This window comes from Nasonia vitripennis (genome assembly GCF_009193385.2).
Source record: "Nasonia vitripennis strain AsymCx chromosome 4 unlocalized genomic scaffold, Nvit_psr_1.1 chr4_random0007, whole genome shotgun sequence".
Lineage (NCBI taxonomy): Eukaryota > Metazoa > Arthropoda > Insecta > Hymenoptera > Pteromalidae > Nasonia > Nasonia vitripennis.
Genome location: NW_022279643.1, coordinates 3,075,170 through 3,097,337, shown reverse-complemented (window position 1 = coordinate 3,097,337; position 22,168 = coordinate 3,075,170). Strand labels below are relative to the sequence as shown.

General features: G+C 38.7%; 1 protein-coding gene across 14 annotated transcripts in view; it reads left to right on the top strand.

Annotated features, from left to right (window-relative positions):
* LOC100114161 (methylmalonate-semialdehyde dehydrogenase [acylating], mitochondrial) overlaps positions 1–15,592 on the top strand; it is a 242,410-nt gene extending 226,818 nt beyond the window's left edge. For 7 of the 14 annotated variants that reach the window (XR_004345295.1, XR_004345294.1, XR_004345293.1 and 4 more), the window contains one exon: positions 15,301–15,591. Coding sequence is in view for 7 of the 14 variants with exons in the window: in XM_032602011.1 (XP_032457902.1) it covers positions 15,301–15,402 (102 nt within the window). In the remaining 7 variants the exon portion in view is untranslated. 14 annotated transcript variants of the gene reach the window in all.
* The last annotated feature ends 6,576 nt before the right edge of the window (positions 15,593–22,168 follow it).

The window sequence follows — 22,168 nt, the reverse complement described above, 5'->3', positions numbered from 1 at the left end:
CTTTTGCTTTTCAAGCAAATCGACACAGCCGTTTATGAGCAGCAAGTTTGAATAATATTGCCTTGCTAATTCTTCATTCCGTAGTTGCTCAGCTTGCAGATCAGTTCTTGAGAGTATTCTTGGCGATGCAATTGGTTGAGTTGATGTTCTTGGGGTTGGAATTGGTGTTCTTGCGATTTTTAACAACTTTTCAGAACGCAAATACACAGACTTTTCGACCAATTCTTGATCGTTCACTTCCGTCTCAAGCGGTTCTATTCTTGTCTCAGTTTCTTTCCTAAATTGATCTTCCTTCGCGATTTCCATGATAGCCTTCTCTCTGACACTACGTATAACAGGATGCGTTTCTTGTTCATCAATCCGTGAGGCAATCCATAACCAAAAATCCGATTCGGCGTTCATGGTGTTTGAATAAATTATCCCGGACGAACCCCCAAAATGTTATGACCAGGTACGGGCGTAAATGAGAGAACACGTATTTACGAAAAGGAACACAAACTCTTTATTCAGATCGCACGTCTCAACTCATCAGCTGTTACGATCAAACTCTAACTAAACAACAACATCCACAACGTCGTTGATCTCGTTGCTAAGGGTAGCTATAACAATATATTCTGTATATTGTACCTGACTCCCATAAAAAAATCTCAGCGCAATTCCTTCATTTGGTTTCGAGTTCTAGTTGGTGAGTTGAGGTTTCAAGAAATTTTTGCCTATTTTCAATGATTTGTAGCTTATAAGGGATGAATTTTTAACTAAAACTATCCGAATACTTTTTTTGTGAAATTTTTTGAATTTTTCAATAAAAATAGTTTTAGAGCCCTATAAGTGTGTTAAGGCTACCTTATTTAGATTTTAAACCTTAAAATATGAAAATTTGAATGTTTGATCCTGACTCTGACAACCTCAATACAGTAAAAAGATACTTTTTTACAGTAAAAGAGTAGCTGTAAAATTTTAGAATGGGCCTGACCTTCTACCAGAAGTTATGTAGAAAACAAACATAATATAATGGCTACTAAGTGGTTTTGCATTCAAGTTTGACACATATAACCTAGTACATTTCATAACTACATTTCATAACTTTTATGATGAATATTCAAACCCAATGTGACAATGACCATGAAAATATTTACCTTGAAAACAAAATAATTCCCTAATTTCAGCGCTACCCAGGAACAACGACGTGGACGTATTAGGATTATGTTCCCTTTAGGGTGTTTTAATGTGAGTCCCCTTGCCTCTCACTGGGGTGCTTGTTTACTGTGAGTCCCCTTGCCTCTCACTAGGATGCTTGTTTAACATTCGTTACCAAATTTTTAGTGGTCAAAAGTAAATTTTGAAGTAAACATGATAATTTTAAATATCTGAGTTATTAATGGGAGTGGGAAATGGAACGTTACAAATCAATGTTGTCAATCATTCACGGTCGAAGCAGAGTCAAGTAAAAGTTTAACGTTTCAAAAGCGTAAAAAATGGTTAAACAATAAAGGTAGGATGTTAAAAAATACATTATTTAAGATAAAATATTAAATAGCATTTTGCTTTTGTAATATTAAAAAAAATTTTTAATAATTGTATTTGCCAAAGTGCATCATTTCCAGTTTAGATGTTTTTTTTAAGTTGAATTTCTTATTCTAATATGAATTCTAACGATTGTTCTCACGCTGTCTTCAATTTAAATCACAATGTCTTAACGTAAGAAAATAAGATTTTACAAATTTGATTTAAAAATTATACAGTTTGAAAATTCCTCCTTTTTTTGTTATCACTTTCTTATTTTGGTTTACTGTCAATTTCAATAAAGAGTGAATGTAAAAAAAATAGTTTTTCTTATTTTTCTTATTATAAACAAAATTTTCAACATGGGCGATTATCAATCCAATCAAATTGTTGATATGATAATGATCTTAGGCGAAACCCAAAACAATGCCAGAGCCGCGGTGCGACTCTACGCTGAACGCTTTCCTCTAAGAAGGCGTCCTACTCACGACACATTACTCAGATTACTTCGAAGAGCTCGTGATGGACGAAAATGATCCTAATGTTATATGCATCCTTAGCATCTCAATCCACAAATTAGTAGTCGACAAATTGAAAGAGAAATCCGTATACCACGAAGAACAGCATTGAGAATTCTCAATAATCTCCACTATCACGATTATCACATAAGATTAGTTCATGAGCTGAGGCCACGCCATTTTCTAATGCGTATTAACTTTTGCCAGTGGGCTTTAGGAGTTTTACAAAATGATCCAGATTTTTTCAGATTTGTTATGTTTTCTGACGAGGCTATATTTCGCAGTGATGGTCAATTAAATAGGCACAATAGTCACTACTGGTCACCTGTAAATCCCCACTAGTACAGGGCTATTGACCATCCAAACCGGTGGAGTTTAATGGTGTGGTGTGGGATCATTAATGGTTACCTGATTGGGCCATATTTTTTCGGTAAAAATGTTAACCAGAATAGCTATTTGGCATTGTTCAGAGATCGACTGCCAGAGCTTTTAGAGGATGTTGACTTTCGGACGTTTCGGACGTAAAATTTCCTTTTCTTTCCGAATCTGCTATCAAAAACAGGGGTTCCTATTTAAAAAAAAAATTGACCTTCAAATGACCTTGAAAGTTGAGTTCAAGGTCAAAACTAATTGCACAAAAAGATTTCCCCCTTGATCCTAGACTACTTTCATCTGAACAATTTGTCTGTTCATGGCTTAATTTAGGAGTTATTAGACTGGTTTGATTAAAATGGCCCACCCTATACAGGGTGTTTCATTTTAATCCGACCACGACAAAAAACCATGGAAAAACTAATTTTAACGAAAAATGACAACAAAAGTTGAGGGGGGGAAAGGGGGCAATCGAATGACACAAACACCTATGACCTTGAACTCGATTTTCAAGGTCATTTGAGGGTAATTGTGATTTTTTTAAATAGGAACCTCTATTTTAGACCTTGGAATCGGATAGAGCGAAAAAAATTACGTCGCAAAGGATATTTTAAGTTTGCTTTGGTGACCTTGAGAAGGTCAATTCAAGGTCAAATAACAAAAAATCTGCTAAACAGCTGTTTGTCTGGTTTTATTTTACTGATGTCGAAAGATGACCTTGACAAAAGTTGAAGGGAGCAAAAGGGGCCATCTAATGACACCAACACCTTTGACCTTGAACTCGATTTTCAAGGTCATTTGAAGGTCATTGTATTGTTAACGGGAACCCCTATTTTTGACCTCGGAATACGGAGCAGCGGAAAAAATTACGTCGGAAATGACATTTCAAGTTTGCCTTAGCGACCTTGAGAAGGTCAATTCAAGGTCAAATAAGAAGTATCAGCCTAAGATTGTTTTCCTTTCAATTTTTTCGTAGAATTATCATTTTGTTATTGTAATAAACATTAAGAGAATAATTGACTTAAAATGTGATTATGCTTTGCTGACTTCAAAGCCATTTTGTAAGGTCAAAAGTGCAAAAATGAAATATCAAATGTTATGTGGAGTCCATATCTATATCCTAACTTTAGTGTTGCCCAGGAACAACTACGTGGACGTAATAGGATTGTGTTCCCTTTGGGGTGCTTGATTAGAGTGAGTCTCCTTGCCTCTCACTTTTATTATGTACAGATTTGAATGTAGGTACCCAAAGACACCACCATTTTTTTGGATTCTATTCAGTTCTTGGGATGTTTTCGTAAGCGAATTTTTATCCTATCTTTAGCGTTACTCAGGAACGACGTGGACACAATTGGCTACTAATTTTCCTCGTCGAAATTTGCCTGAATTTATTGTTGAAATAAATAATTTATTTTGTAAAGATGATTTTTCAAGTTGAATTTTCTCGCGACTCATTGTTGAAATAGACAATTTTTCTAATAAGAGATCTCTTTTCATATGAATTTATCCTCTACTCATTGTTACTTATACTTAGTATTCAATAGTTTACTAGTTATTGAATAGTTATTGATTAGCCAAACTAATCAAATATCATTTGTTTAACATTTTCTCTCTTTCATTCATTGACCTTTATTTTTTCTATTAAAATTTATTACTCATCGAAAGCTATCTAATTTGTTCAGTTTGGTAAAAACAAAATTTTTTATTGAACTTGTTATAAATTTTTAACAATGGCTGATTATCCAGCCGCTGAAAGGGTTGATATTTTATTGATTCTTGGTGAATCTAGACGTAATTATCGACAAGCTGCAGCCTCGTATCGAATTCGATATCCCGATAGAAGACATCCAAGTCATACAACCATTCGTGAGATTTACCGTAGAGCTCAACAAGGGCAACTAGCACGGGTTAGAGAACGTCGTAATTACAACGAAGATGATCTTCGTGTAATGGTCGTTTTAGCAATGGGTCATTTGAATCCCCACGTTAGTACCCGTGAAATTCAAAGGCAAAGTGGTATACCTATGGCTACTGCTTGGAGAATACTGAGAAGTCAACGTTATCATCCATATCATATTACTTTGACTCAGGATCTCACACCTGCTGATATGAGGTTAAGGCTACAGTTTTGCCAATGGGCACGACAAATGATTGCTAATGATCGTCACTTTTTTCAATACGTAATGTTTTCTGATGAAGCAAAATTCAAAAGCAATGGAGAGCTTAACCGACACAACTGTCATTATTGGTCGAATGTTAATCCGCATTGGTACAGGCAGATAGATAACCAAAATCGTTGGAGTCTTGATGTTTGGTGTGGAATTGTTAACGGATACCTTGTAGGCCCATACTTTTTCGATGAAAATGTAAATGGCCATAATTTTTTACAGTTCCTGAGAGAACGTCTTCCAGTACTTCTTGAAGAAGTAGATTTATACACAAGAACAAGAATGTGGATTCAATTAGATGGAGCTCCTGCGCACTATGCTCGAATAGTTAGACAATATCTTAATCAAAATTACCGTGACAGGTGGATTGGACGCACTGGACGTGGAGATTTGGGTGTTCGATGGCCACCGAGATCTCCAGATATGATATCACCCGATTTCTATTTGTGGGGGTATTTGAAAGATGTTGTTTATGAACATGAAACTACAACAAGGGAAGATATGATCCACAGAATTCAAACCGCTTGTGAAAACATCCCAAGAGCTGTATTACTCAGAACATTTTCAGCAGCGAATTGAATTGTGTATCCAAAAAATGGTAGTGTCTTTGAGCACCTGCGTTGAATTTTGAGCAAAAGTGAGAGGCAAGGGGACTCACTCTAATCAAGCATCCCGAAAAGTGAGAGGCAAGGGGACTCACTCTAATCAAGCACCCCAAAAGGAACACAATCCTATTACGTCCACGTCGTTGTTCCTGAGTAACGCTAAAGTTAGGATATAAATATGGACTTCACATAACATTTGATATTGCATTTTTGCACTTTTGACCTTACAAAATGGCTTTAAAGTCAGCAAAGCATAATCACATTTTAAGTCAATTATTCTCTTAATGTTTATTACAATAACAAAATGATAATTCTACAAAAAAATTGAAAGGAAAACAATCTTAGGCTGATACTTCTTATTTGACCTTGAATTGACCTTCTCAAGGTCACTAAGGCAAACTTGAAATGTCATTTCCGACGTAATTTTTTCCGCTGCTCCGTATTTCGAGGTCAAAAATAGGGGTTCTCGTTCAAAAAATACAATGACCTTCAAATGACCTTGATAATCGAGTTCAAGGTCAAAGGTGTTGGTGACATTAGATGGCCACTTTTGCTCCCTTCAACTTTTGTCAAGGTCATCTTTCGACATCAGTAAAATAAAACCAGACAAACAGCTGTTTAGCAGATTTTTTGTTATTTGACCTTGAATTGACCTTCTCAAGGTCACCAAAGCAAACTTAAAATATCCTTTGCGACGTAATTTTTTCCGCTCTATCCGATTCCAAGGTCTAAAATAGAGGTTCCTACTTAAAAAAATCATAATTACCCTCAAATGACCTTGAAAATCGAGTTCAAGGTCATAGGTGTTTGTGTCATTCGATGGCCCCCTTTACCCCCTTCAACTTTTGTTGTCATTTTTCGTTAAAATTAGTTTTTCCATGTTTTTTTGTCGTGGTCGGATTAAAATGAAACACCCTGTATATATATATATATATATATATATATATATATATATATATATATATATATATATATATATATATATATATACAGGGTGTAGTATATATTTAATTTATCTGTATACACCCCAGTCCTGCGATCAGGTAACAATGTTTACCTCTGTGGGTTTTCGGTTATTAGTTGTACTAATACTCTGTAAAACTACTAGTTTACCTCTGTGGGTTTTCGGTTATTAGTTGTACTAATACTCTGTAAAACTACTAGTTTTACAGAGTATTAGTACAACTAATAACCGAAAACCCACAGAGGTAAACATTGTTACCTGATCGCAGGACTGGGGTGTATACAGATAAATTAAAAATAAAAATATATATTGTCACGTGTGAATACTCACACGTATTTAGCATTGCTAGTTATAATCCAATCAATGGATAAGTCGCCAAATACGCGCATAGCAATTGCTCGGACCTACCCCGAAGCCCGTTTCTTTCGACTCAGCATAACCTCCCTTCCATGATTTCGGACGACTGCGCGGGTAGGAATCACATCACCCGAGGAGTCTATAAAAGAGGGTGCATGCGGGCGCTCCCTCTCGATTCCGCCACTCACAATTCGGCACTAGGCAGGTAGTTTTGACTCGGAGACGACAGATATGATCGTATACTTGGAACGCACATTTTCCGAGATCACTTCAACGCGCGTTCTCTCTCATACAATCAGTCCATTGTAAATTATGATTAATAAGCAGACACATTCACCGACAATCTCTCGTGTTCATTCAATATACTGGTATTTTCGCAGCAACCGTGAGCTTAACACCTCATGGAGAACAAAAGCATCGACCCTTACACGTAACAATATACAAAAAGAAATTAAAGTACTTAAATACTAAATTCTTACAAACAACCTGTATCAATATATCTTTTTTAACAATTAAGAACAGTACAATTTACAAATGCATGTTCGCGAGAACATTTTAAGCTATCACTACTGCCAGTTGATTTTTAGTTTAATCCAACTCTTAATCTTATTAATTTGCGCGTTTTTTTATATTTATAGTTTTTAATTCGTTTGGAAGCGCATTAAATATCACTATGGCCTTCTCAAAACTATTATTATCACTAATTCTTTTATTGTTATTGGGTATAATATTTTCCTTGTTATACTATCCGACGTAAGAAATTGATATTTAAGGTCATCATAGTGTAGTCTCAATGCATCCAAGCAAAAAAGTTGTTCTATATTTAGGGGATTGTCCAGAACTACAAAATTGTTTTTATTTACTATTTTAAGTTTTTTTTTTTAATATCTGTATAATATTTAAGTTGTTTTGATATGCTCCTCCCCAAGCTATGATGCCATAACTTATTATGCTATGAAAGAATGCATAATAAATCATACGCAGAGTTTCAACTGTCATTGTTTTTGAGATTTTATTAAATATAGATATAAGATATTTTGTTTTTTGCTTCCTCCTAGAGGAAACTTTGTAATAGTAAAATTTTAAGTTTTGTCAAAACTTCTAGAAAATACTTCTTGGTGTGTTAGAAGTTTGAATCAATTGTTTTTAGAAAATGTCCGTATGGATGTGTGTGAGTGTCCGTGTTTTTTTCTCTCTTGAAGAAAGAGGTATTAGGGAAAATCTTAGAAAGATCATAGCATGACCTTGTTTATGGGGTCGTCGATACAGCCCCATCCACAATGTTAGTCGTGTGTCGGATTTCCACCGACTAAACCCATTCCCTCTACGGCCAGGTGAAAAACCACCCAGCTGTAACAGAAAACGCCCTCTTTGCCTTTATCGACCCTCGGTAAAGGTGCTTAGCTCCATCTTCTATGCCCCTGAACCCAGCGGTACCACCGTCAAGCAATGCTTTGCGGGGGGGGGGGGGGAGAGGCTTTCGCCCGCTTCTGGTTGATGTGGTCGTCATCACTATGATTTCACTGATGATATAGTAAGCACTCGCAAAAGACGTGCTCAACATCTTCTGTTGCATCCGAACATATTGGGCAGTTCGGATGGTCGTCTAGTTTGAACCGATGCAAGTACGCCCAGAAACATCCGTGCCCGGTCAAAAACTGCGAGAGGTAGAAGTTAACTTCCTCATGTTTTCTTCCAATTCAGTCTTCTATCCTTGGTATAAAGCGATGAGTCCATCGTCCTTTGCCACTTGCGTCCCATCTTATATGCATCTATACACGAACACCGTAGTAGACAACTCGAAAAACTCTATTCTCGATCTATTTCCTAGGCGACAAAAATGGTCTTCATTATACACTTGTTATAAAAAGCACGGTGAACAACGAGGGGCGAATGTGCTTTTCCAGACTCGGATGATGTTTGAGCACTCGTGTCCGTATTCCCCGATTCCATTACCCGCCTACGACGCCGATTAAAATAGAGACACAAATATTTGTACACACAAAACAGATACACATATACATATACACACACTCGCAAGCACCGCTATCGCAGCAGCCACAGGAAGCAGTACTTCACCACCACAGCATAATTTTACTAAAATATAAAATAGAAATACAGCGGCAATAACACGAAAATGATAAGCAAACACCGGACAAACGCGCTTTCTCAAAATAAAAACGCATCGGGAAAGTCACACGTGACCGAGCACAGGCGACAAGGAGCAGTACGAGGGCTAGTCACGAGTCGATTTCCTAAAAACCGACGATAATAAAATTCTACGAGGTCACGTGATATTAGAAAGAAAGTCGTGAGAATATCTCATATTAGGCACTCCTAATATGGGAAAAGAAGAAGAAAGAAGCAGTATATAAAGACCGGGAGCAAAGGGTGATGATCAGCCAGTTTTCCGACAGAACGTAAACAGCCATTTACTCTGGTCATCAGTTTTCCCGAAGTTGTCATACGAATCGAATCGCTGCAAGTTGTCAGATCAGATCTTCAGTCTACATCTAATTTCCAGTCGATATCGAATCGCTGCCAGTCGCAGGTCAAATCGGTTTAACTTATATAATCATCGGAGTGAATAAGTTGAAAGTGCGAATCCATAAAGAGATCCAGGGACTTAGTAAAAACTAACAGTCCACATAAAAAAAACTCAGTGGTGAAAAAGTTACACAAGTGTCCACGTTCATCGATACGTACCGTCTTCTCGTCACTGCAAAAGAGCCGACGCATCGAGGCGCCCATCTGTCTTCACCTGCACCGAAAGGGAACGAGCCATAGAACCGACACGCACACAAGCCTGATCGCACTGAACCACTGAGGCAAGGCTACCGAGCGGGAGGGACCTACAGCTGCAACCTCCTGCTGGCGCACACTCACTCATACACACACAGACACACACTATTCTAAAAAGGTACTTTTCTCTTTTCTTTTGATTCGAGTGAATAAAACGTAGTAGATATTACAAATTCCAACCCAGTATAAAGTGATTTCGTTATCCGGCTCCCTTTCCCGGAAGGCAGTGACCGCGTCTGCGGTAGCCAAAAGGGTTTTCCTTTATAAATTAATAACAATAATAATTACTTAAGATAGGAACTCTGCATACCGTAAGTATATTGGTGGGTTGCGCTCATTCTGACGTAACATTGGAAAAAATGACTAACGCACTTGTCGGGCGGCATCCGCTCTCCCGCCATGTTGGACAATTGTATATATGGGACGTTTCACGTCAACCGGACCATCAGTGCACCCAAAATTTGGGTTAACCTAACAAGGCATTTGAGGTCTCAAAATGATCGTCTGGTCAAGGGCTTTTGAAAAAGTTCTGGCCTTTTCAAAAATCCAATGTGGCGCATAAAATATGGAGCCTGAAACCCACGTTTTCATAACACATTCAACAAAAACAATAGTAAAAATGTTCTAATTTGTGAAATATCCCACCAAAAAGCATGTACAACTCATGATAGGACATATTAATGACAATGCTGACGGAATTCCAAAATCAAAAATGGCGGAATCAAAATGGTGGACATTATACCACCACCAAACCCATTTTACCGCAACGAATGATTTTAGATCAGTTTAAAGTATCGAAATGGGGGTTTTCAGGGTCATTGAATCTTAGCTTGACCTCGAAATTTCAAAATTTAAAATGGTGGATCCAAAATGGCGGACATTATACCAGCACCAAACCAATTTTACCGCAACGAATGATTCTAGATCAATTTAAAGTATCGATATGGGGGTTTGTGAGTAAATGGTTATAAATGTATTATCGGAATCAGTATTTGTGCACATGAATCTTATATTTTCCGGTCTATTGGATTTAGAATTATCTGTCTGCGGTTTTTGCACTTACATTTTTCTATTGTTCTGTGTATATGTATATACCTGTGTGGATGAAAAAAATTATAATTTAGCCAAATGAATCAATCTTTAATGACATTTTGTGCACTCTTATCAATTCTGGCTCCTCGTTCGTGGAGTTTTTACTGGTGATAAATGGCTTTCGCCGATATCATAAATTACTCTGTTCCTAGGTTCATTGGCATTTGAGTAATGCATGACTTTCAACGTTTCATTATTTTCTGGGATAAATCCATGCCCCATTTGTATGTTTGTGACAGGTGGACAGTTTTTAAATCTCTTTGTTAGGAATTGACGAGTTTGTTCGTGATCCTTTTTCGTGTATAAGAAAAATTTTATATTGAATGATCGCCCATTAGCCCATGAATAAAGAACTTTAACATCTAGAATTGCTTTATTTTTTGCAGCTTGTAAGCTCGCTCTTGTAGCTTCTCTCTTTACTATCGCTCCAACCCCATCGCAACTACCTTTTCCGTGTGCTGTTGCAAAACAGTGCCATTCAGTATCAACGCCAAAATCTCTCTTATGACTCATTAAACTATTCATTTGATAACGATTTTTAAAATGCTGTTTAGCACCATCAGTAGCATATATTACCTTTTTTACTGTGGGACAAACCTTGCGAATTTCAGGTATAAGCTTTTGCTGCATTATGAATACTGCAGTGGCATCATGAGTAGTACAGTCGGACATAGATACTGTACTGAAATGCTTTAGCTTGCCTTCAGATTTATAATAAACAACAGCAGGAAAAATCGTACTTTGATCATTATTAAAATGAAATGCCTGTGCAGCATCTTGAGCTGTAAAAGTATAGTTCTCAGCAAAATCCAGTTGAGCAAGAACCTCTTCATCTGAAAGATTATTTTTCTTCCCAGAAATAAACTTTGATTGTTCCTTAGCGATGAAGTGATGAGGTATCAACTTTTCTAGGCTAGAACATAAAGTTTCAATAAATTCTAGCCAAAAGGGTTTTCCTTAATAAATTAATAACAATAATAATTACTTAAGATAGGAACTCTGCATACCGTAAGTATATTGGTGGGTTGCGCTCATTCTGACGTAACATTGGAAAAAATTACTAACGCACTTGACGGGAGGCATCCGCTCTCCCGCCATGTTGGACAATTGTATATATGGGACGTTTCACGTCAACCGGACCATCAGTGCACCCAAAATTTGGGTTAACCTAACAAGACATTTGAGGTCTCAAAATGATCGTCTGGTCAAGGGCTTTTGAAAAAGTTCTGGCCTTTTCAAAAATCCAATGTGGCGCATAAAATATGGAGCCTGAAACCCACGTTTTCATAGCACATTCAACAAAAACAATAGTAAAAATGTTCTAATTTGTGAAATATCCACCAAAAAGCATGTACAACTCATAATAGGACATATTATTGACAATGCTGACGGAATTCCAAAATCAAAAATGGTGGATCCAAAATGGCGGACATTATACCACCACCAAACCAATTTTACCGCAACGAATGATTTTAGATCAATTTAAAGTATCGATATGGGGGTTTGTGAGGTAAATGGTTATAAATGTATTATCGGAATCAGTATTTGTGCACATGAATCTTATATTTTCCGGTCTATTGGATTTAGAATTATCTGTCTGCGGTTTTTGCACTTACATTTTTCTATTGTTCTGTGTATATGTATATACCTGTGTGGATGAAAAAAATTATAATATAGCCAAATGAATCAATCTTTAATGACATTTTGTGCACTCTTATCAATTCTGGCTCCTCGTTCGTGGAGTTTTTACTGGTGATAAATGGCTTTCGCCGATATCATAAATTACTCTGTTCCTAGGTTCATTGGCATTTGAGTAATGCATGACTCATCTGAAAGATTATTTTTCTTCCCAGAAATAAACTTTGATTGTTCCTTAGCGATGAAGTGATGAGGTATCAACTTTTCTAGGCTAGAACATAAAGTTTCAATAAATTCTTGCGATGTTAGGCATTGTTTTATCAAAGTGTATCTATCGGTTGATTGCCACGTGCTGAAGATGACTTGATCAATATTGTGCTCATCCATAACGTTCTCAACGTAATTAGAAAACTTTTGAATGTCCGGACAAAATTTGCATTCATTCAAATAACAACTTGGTTTGGAATCCTCACATATAACGAAATTCAAACAATCTTTATAATTCTTCAGAATATTGTTTGAGATTTTTTCTATATTTACTGCGTCAATGATCGCCTTGAAATTTTGGTGTATCGTACATACACATACATTGTGTGTACCAGAGGATCCTACAAAGATACAACATTTTGGTCTCAGTTCCGCAAACTTGGTAAGCCCAATAGGATGTTCAGGGAACTTTCTGAATAGTTTCTGCAGGTAATGTTTTTCCACGTTTTGCCACAGGTGAAGCCAAAACTCCATCTGATTCTCTTAACTGTTTTGCTTTACGAGCCATTCTGTGAGACACACCAAATTGGTTCATAATTTTACGTATTGCCCAGTGTTCGGGCAAAATAGTAAGAATACTGACACGTAATGGATCGTTCTCCGGCAGGGATTGGAATTTGTTTTTAAGTCCAGTTAAAATATCTGTAAGATCATCTTGCATAGGTGCATCCGTGTATGAAACCGAAGGTGAGTCAGTCTCTGATTCAAAATCAACACTCATACTGACGTTTGGAGATGACAAATCATGTAGTTTGTAAAAGGATTTCCTACATGTATCACAAATCAGTGAAGATGTTGGATAATCAGGATAGACATCTTGAAATTCTTTGGAGATCTTCCTAAGAGATTTGCTGTGTCCTGTATTAATATCAAATGGATTAACGCATCTATCGATACGATATTTTTTCGCAGGAGAAGACATTGTTGTAGGATATGAGAAAGCACAATCAAAACAAAAAAAAATGTTAGAAATAACAAAATTACGGCTAATACAGTTGAACAAGGAGTTGCCAATAAAGTAAGACTTACTCAACAACTGCCTTAAAAAGGATGTCGCCAATGTATCTATTAATGTACCTATTAACTATCCTAAAAAGGACTGTTGGAGAAAAAGTCGCCTATGAATAAAGCCGCTGATGGACTTGCTCACCAACTATCCTGAAAAAGACTGTTGGAGAAAAAGTCGCCGATGAAGAAAGCATTCCTTGAAGAAAATATTCCTTTCTATGGGTTGCTAAACGTGGGAAGGGGTTGGGGGTGTAGGTAAAAAAGGGGGATGAAATAAATCACTTGAAAGCAATAAATTCCTTTGCCACAAAACAGTTTTATTTGCTGAAGTCTTTGCACAAGTTGTCATTGGACACGAGCCGTGTACTCGCAGCATTAGGCTGTTGGAAGAGGGGCGAGGTACAGCGCTGGACCGGCCTCCTTATGTGCCCTCCGCGACGCTACTTCACTTATGGGTAATGCGTAGCCGCCTAGCGGCGCGCCGCGGTACTAGTGCCGCGGTGATAATCGCTGCAACGTGCGTGGCGTGTTCGGCGGGTTGCGCGTTAGCAGGGGCTTTTCGCGAGAGAGCCTGCGGGTGGGTTATGACAAATATCAGTCAGTTTATATTGGACATATTGAATTTTGAAATGTCGAGGTTAAAATAAGATTCAGTGACCCTGAAAACCCCCATATCAATATTTTAAACTGATCAAAAATCATTTGTTGCGGTAAAATGGGTTTGGTGGAGGTATAATGTCCACCATTTTGATTCCGCCATTTTTGATTTTGGAATTCCGTCAGCATTGTCAATAATATGTCCTATCATGAGTTGTACATGCTTTTTGGTGGATATTTCACAAATTAGAACATTTTTACTATTGATTTTGTTGAATGTACTATGAAAAGGTGGGTTTCAGGCTCCATATTTTATGCGCCATATTGAATTTTTGAAAAGGCCTTGACCAGACGATCATTTTGAGACCTCAAATGTCTTGTTAGTTTAACCCAAATTTTGGGTACACTGATGGTCTGGTTGACGTGAAACGTCCCATGTATATATATATATATATATATATATATATATATATATATATATATATATATGTGTGTGTGTGTGTGCGTGTTTTGTTGGAACCAGGCCTGCTAACAAGTAACTTCGTTTACCTTTGCAGGATTTTCAGGTATGATTCACATGCCTTGTAAAAGTTTTCTGGTAAATAAATAAATAAATTAATGCTACACATCTCAAGTAATTTTTAAATAAATATTTTATATGATATTAAATTTATTTTATAATAAAAATATGATAACATTTTTATAGGGCATATCTATTTATTTGTATAGCTTTATACTTTGTGAAAAGTCTGTAGCCCTTACAATATTGTTAAATAGCATTAATACATTTCACATTAAATTTTATGATGAAAATTAAAAAAATTAGTTATAAATAATACATTATGACAAGTGTGCCTTAAATGATTCTTTTTTCGGGTGCTAAGCGCCGTTTAAATCTGAACTATTTAAGTTACGAGAATCGTATAAAATTGAATAGCACATACTGTTAAAATCCGCAAGTCACGCCTATCTGTGACTAAAGTAGTCATTTTTTAAACCGTGAGGTTGCAGCTGAGGTAGCGCACGAGCATTGCAAGTGTGATAAACATGGTGCGAAATAGGACTACTTTAGTCACAGATAGGCGTGACCTAAAAGCTGATTTTAGCCACACTGTGCTACGAAAAATATTAATAGGTATTGTTACGAGTGAACATGCAATGAAAAAGTGATGGAACCCGGGCTTGCTCTGTCGTCGCGCTATGGCCGCCCCCCACATTGCACTTTTCTACTCGCTCTCTTATAGTAATTAGACACCCATGACTTGAACCCCGACGTGAGAGTATATTATTTTAAGGGTTCTTGCTTTATACAATTTTTAGTAGAATCGATTATTAACAATTGTTTTATATAATCTTTTTAAAGCTGCAAATTATGGTTTTCATACTTATTCCAAATAATTTTCTTTTAGGGCATCAACTTTCATACTCAAACGAAAACAATAACTCAGCTGTGGCGTGCTGGAGATGCTACCGATATCTCCAGTTCTACAACTATGCCAACGATGCAGTAAAGGACCAAAGCAGCGAAAGAGAGATCGAAAATCTATAATCTAAATTATATTTACAGTACTCTAAATATTGACAAAAAATAATTTAGACTGAATATAAAATACCTCATGTAACAATAATTTTTATTAATAATGGCTATATTAACTTATGTATAATGTTCTTAATAAAGATTGAATGTGTTGTAGTTTTTATTATAATTTTCATTAAAATATTGTTGTGTTAACTTTGTATGTAACAGACATTTTAAGTTATAAAACTTATGTATACGCCATATGCGATGTCCTGCAGATGCATTGCTATATCTATACTTGATATATGTGCAACTAAGAAGATAGATATCTTAAATTGTCAAAACTTGAAAAATGCAATTCAATATTTATATTTTTTCATAACTATTAAAAATGAACTAAATCATCAAATATAATTACGGTGTATAGTAAAAAAAGATAAATCAATGTTTATACATGCCATACATTAGGTGCAACTTTTTTTCGAAGGCTAATTTTCTGAATCACCATTTTTCAGCTACGTTATACTTACTAGGCATTACGAGCACATTTATACTGGTAAATTTGCTTCAAACACATAGTCGCCTTGCTTGTGCAGGATTTTACAAAAAAAAAATTTATGGAAAATTGGTTACTCCCACACTCCGAGGCTGCTACGCACAATGTTAGAGTGTGGTCTTTCCCCTCCCCAGCGGTGGATCGGCTACTAGAACCTACGCCATATAGATTAGCGCTGGGCCTCTCTTCGAGGTTCGTCATTAAAAATAGAATCAAATGATTTTATTTTCAGGCATTCCCCCCGTATATAGAGTTTCGAAGAAATCTCTTATACCCAGGGCAAAAGCCTATTGCATTTGACCAAAAATGTGTTTTTTTCCAATTTTTACTCAAGTAAGTACCCAATTGAAAAAAGTTTTTATACGCTGGTAGAAAAGCACCCATTTAAAATGGCCGTAAAAGCAAAAACTTACTGAATAAAATTTGAATGAAACTGGACATTTTAAATTTCCCAGAAGTAGCGGTATCTTGTGTATTTTTTATGGGTGAGAATTATATTTAGGCGGTGTACGGCCGTACTTATTTGGCCTCGTACAGGGTATGGGTTCAAGTCCCTGGTCGGACAAAATTTTTTCTAATGCAAAGAATTATTGTATTTATTCCTTTGAACTTAAAACTCGAATTTAAGCCTGCTAGCTCCCATTTTCCAATTCTAACCTCGAACCGTGATAAGCCACGTATAACCCAGCTGTGCCCTATTGAAAAATCTCAGGTGAGATCTCATGACAAAATCTCATCCGACCAAGTGCGTGAATTAACTAAGTTCCACAGCTGAAGAAATTCTAAGTTCGGTAGGAAATAAATTACTTTTAGAACCATGTTTTACATGCGTTTCAGGCGATTTCTTATCGTTCTAAATAGTTTCCAAATGAAGCATTAAAAATTTTATAGCTTTACGATGTCCAGGTGTATATGGTTGAACCGCGCGTCCGGGGCGGCAAAGTGTTCCAGGGCGGAGCGGTTGTAGCGATGTACCTTTGATTGCTGGCACTGGACGCAGCTGTAGGCCCAGCGAGCGACATCCTTACGCATGCCTGGCCATACATACTTCTGCGTGATGAAATGGATGGTCGCTCGAATGCTTGGGTGCGAAAGGCCGTGTGTGACGTCAAACACGGTCTTTCGGAGCTGTCGAGGGATGTATGGTCTCACCTGGTTGCCATCAATCGCGCAGTGAAGCGTCGTCTGGTCGATATCGAGAGGGCGCAGGATTAAAGCTGGTGTTGGAGCTGCCAAGATGTGCGGGAGGTCCGCGTCTTTTGCTTGACGTTGAGCCAGGGTTGCCAGGTCTAAATTAGCTGGCATGCCAATTGTCTCCACCCTGGAAAGATCGTCTGCTGCAATGTGATCCGGACCCTTCGTGTACACTAGTGTGACTTGGAACTAGATGATATAGTCCAGCTAACGCGCCTGGTGAGATAAAGCGTTCTATGTTGGTTGCTGTGGGTGAGCGGTTTGTGGTCCGTCAGAAGCGTGAAGGGATCGCCCTTGAAAATGCCCTTGAAGTGTTTGATTGCTGCAAAAGCTACCAGGAGCTCGCGATCGTAGGTGCTGTAGTTTCGCTCTGCGTTGGACAGCTTCCTGGAAAAGAAACCCAGAGGCTTCCATGTGCCGTCTAGTTCTTGCTGCTCTAGCACTGCGCCGATTGCGTGGTCGGAGGCGTCGGTAAGCAGATTCCTGGGCGCGTCGATGTTGTGCTGGCGGCGTCGGCGAGCGCGCACTTGCAAGCGCTAAAGGCTTCCTAGAGAAGAGAGAGAGAGAGAGAGAGAGAGAGAGAGAGAGAGAGAGAGAGAGAGAGAGAGAGAGAGAGATGGAGAGAGAGAGATTAGATTAGATTAGTTTTATTTTGCGTACATTATATTGTACAATTGTACGTTTCCAGCATTAAAAGTGAGAAAAGAAAAAACAATAGATAATAGATAGTAGATTGAGGCACGTTTAGAGTACGTATAGTGAGAGAGTGTGGCGATAGTGAAGATGGAATGAGCGAGAAAATAGGTATGTGCGTTTGCGTGGACTGTGAACGAGTTATGTGTTTTCGAGTTGAAAAGTGATCCTTAACAAGTTTTTTGAAAGTGACGGTGGATGAAATGTTTCTGATATGTGATGGCAGGTTATTCCATAAGTATGAAGTAAAAAGGCCAGTACGTATAATGGTACGACCGAGTTAAACATTTTACGTAGGAAACAAGCTGTGAAGTACTTCCTGCGTCACAGTCGCTCCTGAAGCATCGTTGTAATTTGCGTCATTGCGAGGCGGAGCGACACTATCTTCTGCTGGGGCAGCGGTGTGTTGTTTCCTGATACGATGCCGCTTGATGCAGGGGAGATGGGGCGCGAAACCGCACTGACTGGCATGCCTGGCGCCACGAGTTGGTTGGTGAGAACAGCGAGTTCTTTCAGCGAGGTCGTTCTTAGCACGCAACACATGCGGCTGGCCTGGGCTGGCAGGAGGTCGAGCCATTTGACCCACAGAGCCTCGTCGGTGATGGCCGTTCCGACTAGGCGCCGCATGTAGCTCAGCAGCTGGGATGGAGTTTGGTCGCCGAGTTGTACCTCGTTTAGCAGCTGATGGAGTTGCTGGTCAGTCGAAGCGGCAAGTTGCTGTAGAACCACCGCCTTTAAGGTATCGTAGCAGTGCTCCGCTGGTGGTGCCAGAATGACATCCGACACTTCCTGTGCCACTTTCGGGGGCAGGCGTACGACGAGGAGGTTGTAGCGCGATGTGTTGCTAGTGATTCTGCTGGAGAAGAACGCTGACTCCACCTGTGCAAACCAAAGTCTTGGATTAAATCTCTAGTAAGAAGGTAGCGTACATTTTGAGACCGTCTTAACGTTAGGAGCGCGGTTGTTGTTAACGATGCGTGGCACGCGAGGCTGCAGCCCGCAAAGTGACAGCGGCGGTTCGTTATTGACAGCGCCAGGCGGCGGAGCGTTCTTCTCCATATTGTGTTGCACTTAAAGCATGTTTTGGCCATCGGCGAGGCTTCGGCTCTTCCGTATCGGGCTGTGCTGCATGGTGTCGGAGGAGTCGAGCGCGGAGAAATTCAGCGCGCGGCGCGCGGCTGCTCGCAGGCCTGAGCTTGACTCGCTACGCGAGCTGGCGTGATGTGCTCGGAGCACCGCGGCGTGTCAGGACGTGCGGGCCTCCTGTTCGCGCGCGACGGACGGTAGCAGAGCCAGCGGGGTGCGCGCGAACCACTGCTCGACACACAAAATGGCTGCTCGCAGAGGCGGCAAAACGACGCGACGTGCGCTGGCTCAAGTGGCCTCGATGGCGGCGCACGTCACAAGGCGGCAAGCGCGCAGGGGAGAGAATGAGCAAGAAAAGGAAAAAGATGGCTGCTCAGGGGGCGGCGGAATGTTCATGATGCGCGGCTCTAGCGACCTTGACCGTGAGAGAATAGAGCAAGGTAGCGAGCACGCGAGGAGAGAGAGAGTGAGAAATGCTCGGCGGCATGCGCGTCGCGGCGATGATGTTAAGCCGCGTGCACCAGGTGTCGAAACGCAGAGCGTTTTGGTGCTGGAGAGACCTTACGCCGATGCTGATGACGATGCTGAAGCGGGAGGAGAGGCCCCGGCACGTTCGCTGTAAATGGGCTGGTGCGGGCCGTCCTCGGGGTGCTGGCTGTAGAGAGGCCGTGTAGCTGGGTGGACCTCGGCGTAGGCGAGGAGGAAGCCACAAGTCGCTGGGAGTCTCCTGGGCCGTACTTCAGGTGGACTCCTGGTCTCGGCTGCGTCGGTAGTACAAAGGGGCGCCAAAGTCTTAAGATGGCTTCTTCGCTTGCGCGTCGATTGAAGCCCGGCGTATTGAAGACGGGGTCACCATTTTACTAAAGTATAATTACTAAATTGCTCTCTCTCTCGCTCTCTATCTCTCTCTCTCTAAAAAGTAACTCGTCCGCTTGGTTAGCGGACTTGAGCGTTCTGACGAACATGGCGCTCGAGCCTCGCCGCGTCGCCAGTTTCGCAACCCATCGTGGCGGCTCGGAGGGGGCACCGCGGGGAAGGCAGTGGCCGGACGAAGCGACTGCTCAATGGAAGTCATGGCCTGGGAATCAGGCGCTGCTTTCTTTAAGAGTTAAGTTGCCATGTATTTCATTTAAAGTTCCGTTACCAACTAATAATAAAAATTTTGCAAAATTTACTTCATTTGGTGAAACTCTCATGTTAGCGGAAAGATTGTATGTTGTAAAATGTTTCCATGATTCGCTGTATTTAATGGAAAGACTTAAGGTTTCACTTCTAGTTCCTCTAACCTTAATAGGAAGGCGTTGTCTAAAGTCACCACCTAAAATAATAATTTTACCACCAAAAGGCAAATATATTTTAATGTTCTATTAACTATCTTTAAGGCATATTTTGCAGCCTCAGGTGCTTCGTTCCAAATAAAAACTTAAGTTTCTTTTAGAAAACACCTTCTTTAGATTACACTTTAATATTTGATGATGAATATCGTTATCGTTATATAATCGTTATATAATGGAACTGGTAAACCAAATGTCTTATGCACTGTTCTGCCATTTGGAAGCAAAGTTGCAGCAATGCCAGTAAATGCCATTGAACAAACTTTGATATTATTGGCTGACAACAAATTGTAGACAGTTGTGTAAATGAAGGTTTTTCCAGATCCACCTGGTCCATTGATGTATATACAATTATTATTATTGCAATTATTAGTTTTAGCAGAATTCAAAAACGTACCAACTACTATTTTTTGCTCATTATTAAATTAAATATATTGTTGTTGGCTTACTTACAACATTTGTTCTAATAGAATATCTCTCGTTTCAGGTAAAATATTCATTTCTACTACTGTTTGCTCCATAGTAGGAAAATCAGATAAATTTCGACCTTCCTTGCATAATAAAGTATTAATATGAGCATAGACGAGTTGATAACTAATATCGATGGAATGTGTACGTGAAAAATCTTCGGACATAGCATTTTTATATTTATCCCATAATTATTCAGGATGAATTGGATTACAATGTAATAAAATTTGAACAAATAATTGACGAAGTCTTCGGAGCATCATCCAAAATAGTTGCTTCTTCCATTGCTTTTACCCACTCTTCATCGTCGTCTATTAGTCCTAGTGCTAGACAGGTTGCAGTGAACGTAGGATGTAAAACTCCATCAACTGTTTTTAAATCATCGAAACTGGTCGCTTCTTTGATGTGTAACTATAATAATCGTAAATGAAATAATTCTATTTGAGTAGGGCTAACAGAATAGATACGACCAACTTTTTCTTTTTTATGCGTAAAAAAAGATTGAATATATTTATAAAAATATTGGCGTGCATCGATGTTTTCTAAATTTAATTTAAAATAATCGAGTAATATACTACTTGCTTGTGCTAAATTTTGAATAACATCAGTCGTATTATTAGAAATGATAACACTGTGTAAATTAGGTAAATGCACTGGCAATCGAACAATAGCATGACTTTTATCTTGTAATGCCTTACTAAATATTCGATAACATGCTTCAACAGGGCTAACATATCGAGTTTCTATAAAATCTTTAATTTCATCGTGATTAATAATTCTTTCATCGTTACACTCTTCGATAGTTACAGTAGCTGCATCATGTCCTTTGTAAACGTATTTATACAAATATTTGACCGATCGAATGCTTGCAACTATTTCGACATTAATATGGCAATTCAATATTTCTTATAGTTTTAGACAATATAGTACAATCCACTTGTTATCAACTATGTGACCGTTTGGTAACTGATGAGTAACATTATTGTTTCTTCTGCGGTAATTTTGATAACCATTTTCATCCATGTTTGTTTCATCATTAAAATACTTCGAAAATTTTTTGGAGCATTTGTTATCTACTATACACCAACTGCCGCACGGTCCATGTATCACATCTTTCATAACAATTTCGTGCAATCGGGGGTTTTCTATACTATCTGGTATTTTAGCTGATCTATCAACTGTATTAGGCGTAGTTATTTTATAAGCAGGTGTTAAAGTAATTAACAAATGCATGTGTGGCAACCCTTTTTTCTGGAACTCTATAACATGAACGTAACATGCAACATCCCCCAAAAATGTTTTCTTTATAACAAAATCAAGCAAACGTTCTTCTTTAAGATTAAATACGCGAGCTACAATGTCAGGTCTATCACATGGTTGTTGTCCAGGTAATAGGTTTTCTGTAATTTCTGGCTATTTAGGGTTGC